Genomic DNA, 12,731 nt, shown 5'->3' on the forward strand with positions numbered 1-12,731 from the left:
GTGATGAAGCTTCATCTTCCATGGGCCCCAAACGGTAGTTTATAGGGCCTTAAAGGAAGCGTATCAATTGCTTATCTGCTGAAGGCCACTTTCTTCACCAAGTTCCGTTAGCACATCTGTAGATCTTTTGAAGCAAATACATTTATTATTTTCTCTCATTGTTCATTGTGACCGCTGTTTTACCCCTACAGAAAGTTTTTTGTGGTGCTGGTCATGCCATGGGTAGGTGTACTGTTCTAGTGCCACTTTTTTGTGTGCAGTCTCCGAAGCAATGTTGGCATGTGGATTCCTGCTGTCCATCACCCTGTCTCCTTGCTGGCCCACTTCTTTGGTTCCATCAGTAGTCACTGTGATAATAAATCTTCTGCAAAGATTTCTATTGAGCAATTTATTGCATTTTCCCTTTACATCAATGAAAGAGATCAAAACCAAAGATGGACCTTTATTTCCTTCAGGACCCTTAATGGACTTGGTATCCTGGTGTGTTCCATGGATGGATCAGTGGCATTTTTGGACTTTTCCCAGGATGAACTTGGAGATCCACTCAGTGAGGAAGAAAAGGTACAGTAAGCACTTGGAGAATCTGTGATCATATTTAAGGGGTGCATTGATTCAGTTAAAATGACTATTTATAGAAATATGTAGTGACTGATTTCCATATTACAGAAAAACATGTTCTTGTCTACTTTATAAATCATTAAAAAAAGAGTAGTCAAGAAAAGAATTCATCATACTAGTTTTTATTCTGGATAGAAAGTCTACTTGGAAAGCATCCGCTTGCTTACACATCATTGTACATTTGAAGTAATTATTTGGCCAAGGAAACAAGGAGTGGGTGCTTCAAAACACTTTAAAATTACTCTTTGAATTGCATATATGCAAGTCTTTTTAAACTGATTGCTGTTGGCTGTTTTTTCCTCTCATTGCTATTAGCAACTAAAGCTTTGAATTTAAATTATCTTACATATTGATTTAGTGTTAGCTGAAAATATAAAGAAAAAAATCTGTAGTGTATAAGTGATACAGAGGGCATTTGCATTTTATGGATTCCATTAGATTTGTGTGATTCTCTTGCATTGTAATTAGTGATGTCACGCTAGCAGTTGTAGTCACTCTTTTTGTGTGATACATTTTTAACGCCTACAGAGCAACATTCATCAGTCCACCTATGGTAAAAGCCTAGCGATAATGACTGAAGCTCAGTTGTCTACCACCATTATTGAGAATCCAGAGATGCTCAAGTATCAACAGAGACAGCAACAGCAGCAGGTGGAGCAGAAGAATGTGTCAATTAGGGAAGCATCTGGGACTGTGGCAGCAGCTCCCAAGGTGGCAAGCATGGTTAATGGGGAGAGTTTGGAGGACATTAGAAAGGTAGGTGTTCTTAGATAATCACTTTATAGTGTCAGGTACTGAGCTGATAAATACCAAACTGCTTATGATAAAACCAATTTCTGCTTCCTTATTTATGTGGAATGGCACCTTTCAACCCATGAATGGTCCAGGTGACGTTACTGAGACATGTTGAAAAGTTAAAATGCTTTTAAGCAGAAGACTGGAAAAAGGCTTGTGGGCATTTCTGTGATGGGTGCTAAGTTCTTGGTGTGCAGAAAAGAGACCAAGTAACAGTCAGAGTATGGAACTGTACTTCAGTTGCTCAGTGGAGGAGGTTGAAAGCATTATTTAATTCTCTGCTAAACAGAACACATCTTTTAACGAAGGATTCAGTGTGCACAGATGAGGAGGTTTTGGGCTTGACTTTCTCATGTGGAGAGCAGATTATATTCTCCATAAATGCCTTTTCTACAAGTGGATAGATCCAGAATTGGAAATGTGTGTGTTTAAATTAAAAAGAATGTATGTTATGGTACAGCCTGAGAGCAGTAATCAGAATCAGAAGTCTATTGTGCTTTGTACTATATGAAATTCTACTTAAAAAACACCTACTATGGGTCAAAAAAAAGTTGTGGTATTAAAACACACTTCTACTAATAAAAATGTAGACTGATCCTTTGCAATAATAGCATAGTTCAAAGACAATATGGAAAAATTTTTAACACATTTTTAATTGACGAGCATCTTTCATCTAATATACCTATTCTTGTCAGTCAGGAAAAGAAAAAAACCATTTCCTATTTATCAGAAATGATATGAAATATATTTCCCAACAGAATCTCTTAAAAAAGCAAGTTGAAACACGAACAGCAGATGGTCGGAGAAGGATCACACCTCTCTGCATAGCTCAGCTGGACACTGGGTATGTTTGGAAGCTGGCTTTAAAATACTTTACCTCTTGGGGTTTTTTTTTCCTCCCCTGGTGCAAACTGAGAATTCTGACTTATTTTAATCTTATGGCACTTTAAAGCACTCACTGGAAATACCTTGTGTATACGTACGGAATTTGGTTTCAACCTATGTTCTTAGCTACAGCATCTCATTTCTAATAAATAAGGCTAACTGTCATTATCTACCATTATAGGTGAGTGAACAATACTGTCGTGTATTGCAGGTTTGTATCTACATTAATTCTGGCTTTAGTGTCCTTTGTATATGAGAATGACTCTGGAAAGTTAGGCGTTGGTGGTTTATTTAGGTTGTATGTGAACATCGACATGTGGAAAAGGGAAGAATGGAATAAGTAGTTTAGTTAAATTAACTATTTTTCAATTATTTTTAAAGTGTTTTTAAGAAATATTTTTGTTGTTTTTCTTAGGGATTTTTCTACAGCATTTTTCAATAGCATCCCAATATCTGGATCTCTGTCTGGCTCAATGATGTCTTCTCAAAGTAACCAGCAGCTCATGTCATTAGATTCTAATGCAGCAAATTCCCTTAATACTTCAAAGCCTTCTGTAGAGCCAACAGCAGCCAGTATAAAACCAACAGATGATGCAGCCAATAAAGATGGGTCAGTATTTGCAGTTTTGTTTTTCACTTACATGACTGTGTTTAGTTTTTAATTCTTGTTTCCAGTTCTGTAATCAAGCAACTATTAAACTGGTTTCCTTTACTGCAAAACTTCAAGAATCTAACATTCCTGAAAACACCAAGATTTTATTAGTATTTGGTTACTTTAAGTAGTGATAAATCAGTAATTAATAAATCCGTATGCATAGTTCTGGAAATGAACTTCAGTGCAATGAGGTATGCAATTGATTGCCAATGCTTTATCAAATTGACTTGCTTATAGATTATTGGGGTGCTATTAGTAAATAATATAATTTTTTCTAGCAGTGGAAGTAATGAAGCCTGTTTGTCATCAAATTGTGTCCTGTAGATCTCTTCAAAGATGATGATACTTCTTCCCTGTATACAACCCCATCTGAGCACAGTGGCATTGACTTGTCAATGCATATATGCTGATTGGCTACTATGTCTTTCAAATTAATTCTGAAACAACTAAATTTTACTTGCTTTTCTCTTGGTGGTGACACTGACTTGGTTTCTTCTCAGTGTGTGTTTATAGCATTTGCAAGAACACAATGTCATTGGAACCTCTACTACTCCATTAAATTTAGTTGAAATTGGCCACAGAATAAAAAATGAGTGGGTAGACTCTGAGAAACGATTGACAGGTGAAACTATTAAGTCCCTTTTCTTTGGAAACTGCACTTCTAACAGCTTTTTAGTACAAATATCAGTTATCTTAGAGCCATTGTTTCTTTCAATTCATTCTCTGAATGAATTGAAAAATCTTTAAAGTAAACAGCTATTCAAATAACAGATCCCTGGAATGCTTTAGTGTGGGGAAAACACATTCCTTTGCCTTAGGGTTATGCTTGGAAAGGCCTAATAATTAGTTTGGATTCTTCAGCAACAAAATCAAAACCTGGCATGAATTATTTCAGCCCATATTATTTGATGGATAAACAGTGGAGTATAATCTTGTAATGGAAAGTATTTTGTAGCCTGAACAAGGGGTAAAACAGGGAACCCCATTATCATTTGAAATAGTGATTCTTTCCCTTTGGGTATGTAAGTACCAGCTGAAAGTATCATTTCATTCCTGAATTAAAAATACATGATGAGTGAATTGGGGTCTTTTAATCTAGATATATCTATGTGGCCACGTGAAGCTCTTAGCTCTGAGATGTATCATAAACAGCTTTTGAGAGTAGGCAAAGCTTGCAAGCTACTGCTGTGTGAAAGGGGGAAAATGCATATCCTATCTCATGTATGTACTTGAGTGGACAGTTTTCAGTATGGTTTCTAGCCAGTATAATGAATGCTAGCTAGTTGTTATGAGCAGTGCAGGTTACCAATACTAGATTTCTTTCAATCCTTCTTTTCCTGTCTCTTTTATTGACAGTGTAAATGCTACCTCTGCCTCAACTGCTCCTCCTGCATCATCTTCGTCTGTGTTGACAACTCCATCCAAGATTGAACCTATGAAAGCATTTGATTCTAGATTTACAGAACGATCCAAAGCCACCTCAGGGACTGCTGTTGTAACAAATACAAATCAGACTGTTGTGGACAGGTAAGACATAGCCGGGGTGGTGGAGGGGATGTGGAATTTAAAAAAAAAAAAAAAAAATGATGGTGGAGAGTTAAGCTAATTCTGTGACGTAGATGTCATGGTGCTGGCTCTTACACAATAGGAAGGAAGGAGACAGCTGAAAAAAAGGTGAATTGTTTGCTGGCATTATTCCTTTGTACCTGGCATTTGGGATCAAAAAGACTCTTCAAAATATTCTGAGTTAAAACCTTTGTTCCAAAAGGCTGTGTGTGCTCGTGCCTCCACGTGTGGCTGCATGCGTCTGCGCTCCTTTTAAAGACAAAAATAGCCAGCCTGTATCTCTGTACAAGAGTGAGATTTTCTTCAAGATAAATTGCCATACTTCAAGATAAATTACCATACACATCTGCAGACAGCCTATCGTTGTAATAGCGGCAGTTGTATTTCAGTTTTATGCCTTGAAGGCATGCAGAGAGTATGCTTTGATTTTAAGGTGTTTTGGCTCTGGATCCACATGATTTTAAAAAACAGAAGAAAGCTTTTGTATTTGTGACAGTGCGTTATGGTATAAGTATTCCTGCTTCACCAAAACCAACAGCAGAAAAAATCGCAGTCTTGAGAAAGAAGTATGGAGTTCCCCAACTTACTGTCAATAGAATGTGTTTTTTACTGAATACTTTGATATTTTTATGTCAAAGGGTTTAACCATATGATGCAGAAGAAAGATGTATTAAATTACTCTCATAATTGCTTCTAATGTGTCAGTAAAGTATGGGTAAGTGTATTGCTTGGCATAATTCAGATGCCAGAGAAAAATGGTTTGGATTATGCAAAATGCTTCTAGGAAGCTGAGTGATTATGGAGTAAGTGGCAAAACATTGTTGGGAGTTAATAACCAGCTGTTGGAAGGAATGGCAAGAGTGATTAAATGACCTGTTTTAGGGTAGAATCGTTAAGAAAAGAGTACACAGGGATTTGTGCTTTGTCTTCGTTAGTTATATTGTGTTCCTGAAATGGAAAATGGAGCAGTGAGGTCATTTGTGTTTTGCAGATATGCACCTTTCTTACAGTAGTCAGAACTAAACAGGACAACTTTTGGGGATAGGCAACAGAATGACAAATGAAGTTCTTCATGAGTAAGCAGAAAGTTTCATGTCTGTTGGAGGGGAAAAAGACAAACTACTCTTACACCTTGCAAAGTGCTGAATTATTAGTATCAACCCAGGGAAAGAGATCTGGTTGTAATTGAAACTGAATGCTAAAATAAAGTTGCTATTTACACTTTATCCAGTTGCTAACTGTTAGTTTGATTGATATCTTTTTTTAAAGGAAAGAATGTCTGATCAGCTTACATATATATTGCACGTTGTACTTCTGCAAAGTATTGGCCATACCTCTTCGGCTTCCTTCTCTTGCCTTCGTGTGTTTTGAAATATACTTAAACAAGGCTAAAAATCTATCTTCTTTCCTACAAGAATGTAGTGCGTAGGATATGTGGCAGCTTTTGGAATTGCTTATGTAAAATTTGAATATTTTTTTTTTCTTTCTCAGACTGAAGGATCAGAATTTAATTAAAGACAATAAGCCCAAGGATATCCTGGAGAGCAGCAGTGACAGTGAAGAGAAGATACCAGCTGCTAAACCACTCAGTGCACCTAAACGGAAACTGGAACTTGAGGGAGAAACAGTAGAAAAGAAGAAAAAAGGAAGGCCTCGAAAAGACTCCAGACTTGTACCAGTAACTTTAACTGTTCAGGTGAAATAAATAAGATTCATTGTGGTTTTCAATGTTTCATTTAATAAAGCCAGTCCTGTGTTGACTTCTTTCATCAAGTCAAGGAAACATGAGTAGTATCGGTCCCTCAGAATTTTAGCCAGCCCTCTTCCTTGCGTTTAAAATTATTCTTTTTAAAAATGAAAATCGCAAAAAGCAGATGCACGTGGTGTGGCAAATGTGTCCATCCTTAATACAAATACGCAGCTACATACTAAACGGTACCAGCATGCTAAGCAGTAATAGCCTGCCAAATGACTGTACAAAATGAAATGCCATCGGTTTTTGGTGTTCTTTGATGGAGAGTGGCCCAAGCATAATTGTGACTTGGTTATGATGACTTAAATGATTATGAATTTCATCAGAACCACAAAGTAGTAAGTTGCATTAGTTTCCATCATTTTAGGGCATACAGATCCCCCTCTGTTTTCAGTATTCAGATCTTAGCTTTTCTATGCATTATATCAGAATTTCCATTAATTAGTTGCAGCTGAAAAGGAGGGGGCAGTATAAAAAAAACCCCACATCTAGTTTGTTTTAGTTTTTTAATTTTGAGAAGCTATATTAAATAATTTGTATTTATAAAACTAATTAAAGAAGATTAATATTTGCAATTAATGCCAAAAAATAGGCATTAATTGGAATAAAAACCAAATCAATCCAAATCACAGAGTATTTGTTTTATCTCTTAATGGAAAAATTTAACTACTTTTGCAATTTTATTTTTTTTTCAGTCCCCAGCTACGCTGGCCTCTGAGAAGGATGCTGCTTGCATCTCTGCACCAGCATTAGCACTAAAACTGCCAACCCCAATCCCACAGAAATCGTTTACTTTGCAAGTAAGTGGACTATAAGGGGGGGAAAAAAGCTTAATACTAAAAAAACCCACTTGCTTTTTTTTTACATTCTTAGATTATTGATATCCTTTGATAATTTAACATATGTTATGAATATGAACGTATGTCCATTTGTTCAAGCAAGCAAGATGGTATTCTTCAGGTTTGAAGAATACGTCTATGTAAGTTATGGCAAATCAGCTAAAAATAGGGCACTTCTGAACTAGCTAAACTTCAAAGAGGAATACCTCTGGTTCATTAGTCCCTCCTCCTGGTTAACCAAAGTATTTTGTAAAGATAAGAGTCTCTGATGGGAATACTTGCTGCACTGTTATTACAGTTGTGTTGGTAGTACACTGCTGAAGGGAAAAAATAAGAGCTCTCTGGAGGTGCTCTAGATCTGAAGAAACTAGCCAATAGTATCACTTTAGGTATTTATGAAATAATTTTTCTGCATGTTTAGGCTGTGGTAGTCTGGTTCTAATTGCAATATTGTAGGGAGACTGGGCACATCTAGACTTGATCTGGTGCCCTTAATTGAGAAGTGCAGACTAGCACTACCTTTCTTCATTCTTACGCTCCTAATACAAAGAAATTATTTATGTTCTAGCCAAGACTGATTTTCAGAGGTCTGCTTTAGTATGTAAAGAGGACCTGCAAGAAAGTTGGAGAGCAGCTTTTTACAAGGGCATGTAGTGATAGGAGAAGGGGGAATGGCTTTAAACTGAAAGAGGGTAGATTTAGATTAGATATTAGGAAGAAATTCTTTACTGTGAGGGTGGCGAGGCACTGGCACAGGCTGCGCAGAGCAGCTGTGGGTGCCCCTGTCCAGGCAGTGCTCAAGGCCAGGCTGGATGGGGCTCTGAGCAGCCTGGGCTAGTGGAAGGTGTCCCTGAACAGGGCAGGGGGCTTGGAACTAGGTGATCTTTGAAGTCCTTTCCAACCCAAACCATTCTATCATTCTTTTGAAGTATCACAGTATATTTTGAAGCCACTTTAAAAAGCATTGTTTTGGCTTTAACACTAGTTGCTGCTTTTGAGTAGTTCTTTTCCTCTTCCAAAAAGTATTTTATTTTTTGTATTTCAGATAAGTTCAGATCCATCAATGTACCTTGAAGTGGAAAATGAAATGACCACAGTGGGAGGTTCAAAGTTGAGCAGGTTAAAGTGTAATCGAGAAGGAAAGGAATGGGAGACAGTCCTCACTAGTCGAATTCTCACTGCAGCAGGAAGCTGGTAAGAGAGTATATTTTGGAGGAAGAGGGTCCTGAAGGCCAGAAAACATTTTGGATTACAAAAGTACACTTTATGAAAAGTTAATTACACATAAACCCTCATATTTACAAATAAGTAGAGGCTTGAAAGATATTTTTATCTATTTATGGATCACTTCTAGTAGGGATTTTTGTGATTCTTTGTGTTTGGCTCAAATGTCCTATTTCTCTTTCAGCTAACCTGGTCTAATAAATTGATGCTCTTCAACTCTCACCCTGTGGAGTTTTTCTGACTTATTTCTCTTGGCTACTGCTATTTGCTGGTTTTATCACTCCTCATTGTAATTTTTACACAGTCTTTCATAATAAATGTTTTGTGGATAAAAATATGTACTGCTTTTAGTCTTAAGACCAGTTTCACATCAAGCATTAGCTCTATGCAGTCTTAAAGCATCACAGATTCTCATTAGCCAGTTACAACTATTTTCCTGCGTATTTACATTTCTCCTTTAAATTTCTTCATTAACGTTGACTAAATCATGGTAAGCGATAGTTGTTCAAGTGTTAACTTTTAAAGAATGAAAAATCTGTAACAGGATGTTTTGTGACATAGAAGTATTTTCCTGAATGTTTTGCTGGGTTTTTTCCTCTTTATTTTTCTCAACTTTGCTTAGTTCCACCTCAGAGTTTAAATTGAAAGTATATTTCTGAAGCCTGAGCCATGTCCAGATTTAGAAGAGAAGCAGAGATTTCAAAGCTAAATACAAGTACAGGCCTGAAGAAAAGCTTGTGTATACCTAAAAGCTTTACTGATATTTACGCCTCTTGATCTAATCAAAGATACTATCTTTGCCTGCAAACCTTCTCTTGCCTATCTCCTTAGACCATCATAATTTTAATCAAATTAAGGAGGCATGGAATGCACTTATATATGTGTATGTATATATACACACACATACATATATATATATATATAATCTGTCTAGTTTTTGACCTTTCCTTTTGATGCCCAGCATTTTTTTTTTTAAAGCTGTAATAGCTGCCTTTTGGGGAATTAGCCCCAGTTATACGATAAGAAATCAATCTGATTTTGTTACTTGTATTTGACAAAATGTCAATGTTGGTTTGTATGTGTGTTGTTTTTTTTTTTTAGTGAGATTGTAAGTGTAGCCTGTGAGAAACGAACATTGTCGGTATTTTCAGCTTGTGGTCGTCGCCTTCTTCCTCCTATAATACTGAATACACCCATTTCCACCCTACATTGCACAGGTTCTTACATCATGGCTCTCACCACTGCTGCTACGCTCTCTGTTTGGTAAGTACCACGTTAGGCTGCAGCAGCTGGCTGGGCTGATATTTATAGGTAACCTCAGTTTTGTCAGTGCATTCCTCTTGGAACTGAGGCTTAAACCACATGAGGTCTGAACAAAAATCCACTTTTGGATATAACACGAAGAGTTTACTGGGCAGGATTTGAATCCTGTTTCTTCTGTGTTGTAGGACAGTCCATAATACTGAATTTGATTCTAGAAGAAAGAAAAAGGATCAGCTAGAAGTTACTAATTTAAACAACTCCCTAGGATAGACTTGTCATGCATATCGAATGGATTAAAGCCAGGGGCAGGAGAAATGCAGATACTTGCAACTTCTGTCATACTTAGCTAATAAAGTACAGAGTTTCAGAGTTAGAAGTACTCTAGCTATCTCCAAGATACCAAGATAAAAATGGCTGTAACTTGTTTACAGTTGTTGAATTCAATCTAATGTCTCATGCAAGTCAGAGCTCCTAAAGGATCTTTAGTGTTTTCTTAGCTGTAATGAGGTTTCCTGATAAAGAGCTATGAAAGTTGTTCTCTGCTGCTGACTTTTGTCTTCATGTCAGGGTTCTGAGTTTGCCAAAATAATTTTGTCAAAGAAGTGAAGAAAATGTTCAAAAAAAAACCCCAGTCAAACTCACTCCCAAAATACCCCCGCTCTGTCATGAATATTCAAGAAGTGCTTTTGTTAAATGATTTTGGAGCTTTCAGTTGTTTGTAAACTGCAGGCTTGTCCTTTTGTATTTTTCAGGGATGTTCACAAGCAGAGAGCCATTGTTAGAGATGAGTCTTTGCAAACAATATTTTCAGGTAATTAAAAAGTCATTTAGTTAACAACCTTTGAGCCCACCTGTACTATTTAGTGCCATTTATGAATCTGCTGAAATTTTACAAAACCTGAAAAGCTGAAGCAATTTCCCTTTTGTTATTGTGTAATAAAGGGAAGACATTGGCAATGTTGAAATACTCTAGAAATAACTGAGATGAGAGTATCAGTGGGTAACAGACTTGTACAAGATTCTGTAGCTTATTATACTCTGGGTTGCTTTTGAATTCAGTGCTCTGTGTGTGTTCAAATTCAGTGTTGTGAAGATCACAAAATAAATATGTAAATCTGCGATTACAGCAGTTTCCCTGTACTTTGCATGTTTTAATACTTTAACGATGAACAACAACTGATTATCTTCCAATTCGTTATTTCAAAATCTTCAATTTCTATCATTGCCAGTATCTGGCACAACACGAATTAACAAAAAAGCAGTGTCTCGGGGCATACTGGCTTCTATTGTAGCTTTCTTTAATCCAAACAGTACAAATCAAAGCTACCTGGAGAAGTAGTTGTACTAGCAGTTTACAGATACCTTCATTAGAAGTTACATGCACAAATGCTGGGCCTGGAATATGTTGGGAAATGAGAGACTCCAGCTGTCCCAGTTATACTACGTTCTTAGAGAGCACACTTTTCTAAGTATGCTGGCTTTTAGGATTTTAAATTAACGGTGAGTTCTTCTCACCAATGAAGATAAAGGCTTCATGGGTTACAGAAGATATGGCAAAATTGCTGAAGATTGCCCCTAGATAGGGAGAATGTTTCCAGTTAAGTCCGTATTCTGTGTCAATTGCAGCATCAAGATTGATAATGTATTTTGCAGAAGTGGTTTTAATGCTGCTGCACCGAGCCTGGTGTTTACCATCATTATCTTGTGTCTTGACCTTCTACCAGTGCTCGAGGATAACAGTGAGCCTTTTTCTGTTGGTTGCTATGACTGATAATTTATGGTGGATAGCATTTTTTACCATTATAGATGTTATGCAGGACTCCAAAAGAAATACTTTGGTCTGATTTGACTTGCAGGAAGTGATGCCACTGTCTCTCAGATCTTGCTGACTCAGCATGGTATACCTGTAATGAGCATGTCCGATGGCAAGGCTTACTGTTTTAATCCTTCTCTTTCTACATGGTAAGTTATATATTATTTCCGGCTTTTACAGCTTAGCTGAACTGATGAGCATTCTGCTTTACTGTTTCACTCCATATTTTGAAGGGTAGTCTGAGTAGGATTGCATGCCAGGCTTAGTTTTGCTTTAGTTTGTTATTGTATGTCTAGCCTTTATTATATTATGATTTGTTATGTTTAAATTAGATTTTAAATATGAAAAAGTTAAACCTCAGCTATTTTATCACTCTTTCCTACGTGATACGTAATCTTTATTAACAAACACCTATATATACTTATGCTGATGTACGTCAGTTGAATCTGTCAAGCAGTTGGCAATGTCTGAAGATAACCTAGCCTTACAATTCACTTTTTAAATGTAAAAGAATGCAGTTCTGGAAAATTCGTCAAACAACTTGGTATTGTTGGGAGTTTAAACACGTCAAAATTGTTTTGCTCAGTTTCCAGAGAAAATAAGATGTGTGCACTACAGTCCTGAATGTGTATGTGCCTGACTTTGTCAATCCTGTTCACTCCTTAATATCTTTTTTGGATCTGATTACCAGTCAAGTTTGAGGAGAGCTCTTTGTCTCCAAGACGTAAAAGTTTAATGAAGATAGTAAGTCAGGTAGGGGAGGAGGGCAGAAATGATTCTGCCTCAGAGAATTCCTATGGAAGAGTCATTACTGATGTCCTAAACACAAGGAAAGGCTACATAAGAGGCTGTGCCTTAGTAAGTATCAAATATGCTTTCCCCATGGATTCTCTTACTTCTATTAGGGCGTAAGTTCCCATAAAATATTTTCTATGCTTAAATTGTTTACAGTCTTTCCAAAACAATTCTTTGTTGTCTTCCAAAGGGAAAAAAACATGTCACAGTCTTAATATAATTGTTGTACTTGGTTTAATGAGCATGCTTGATGAAAGGGCTTATTGTTTTAACCCCTCCTTAGAATAATTGTTATTAGTCAACTGCTTGGTGTGAATCCTTTGGAAGAGAAAGAACACCTTATTTGTTCTTTGGATAAACTGAGAAATTATGCAGAAATTTTCCCAGACAATAAGGAGCAAAAGACAGGCTCACAGCCCTAATTCTGAATTTGCTGTCATTACTTAGTTTGTACAACAGCTTTGGAAGTGTTTAAAAGAGCAATCCCTTTAGTCATCATACAAATTTGAACATGGGATTTAAAAT

General features: G+C 36.7%; 1 protein-coding gene across 1 annotated transcript in view; it reads left to right on the top strand.

Annotated features, from left to right (window-relative positions):
• LOC102047426 (protein HIRA) overlaps positions 1-12,731 on the top strand; it is a 38,176-nt gene that overhangs the window by 19,853 nt on the left and 5,592 nt on the right. The window contains exons 11-21 of the mRNA XM_055704132.1: positions 456-561; positions 1,147-1,374; positions 2,172-2,257; positions 2,714-2,908; positions 4,310-4,480; positions 6,011-6,215; positions 6,968-7,072; positions 8,157-8,305; positions 9,437-9,598; positions 10,351-10,409; positions 11,455-11,560. Of these exons, the coding sequence (XP_055560107.1) occupies positions 456-561; positions 1,147-1,374; positions 2,172-2,257; positions 2,714-2,908; positions 4,310-4,480; positions 6,011-6,215; positions 6,968-7,072; positions 8,157-8,305; positions 9,437-9,598; positions 10,351-10,409; positions 11,455-11,560 (1,572 nt within the window). The remainder of the gene's footprint in view (positions 1-455; positions 562-1,146; positions 1,375-2,171; positions 2,258-2,713; positions 2,909-4,309; positions 4,481-6,010; positions 6,216-6,967; positions 7,073-8,156; positions 8,306-9,436; positions 9,599-10,350; positions 10,410-11,454; positions 11,561-12,731) is intronic.

This window comes from Falco cherrug, chromosome 1 (assembly GCF_023634085.1).
Source record: "Falco cherrug isolate bFalChe1 chromosome 1, bFalChe1.pri, whole genome shotgun sequence".
Lineage (NCBI taxonomy): Eukaryota > Metazoa > Chordata > Aves > Falconiformes > Falconidae > Falco > Falco cherrug.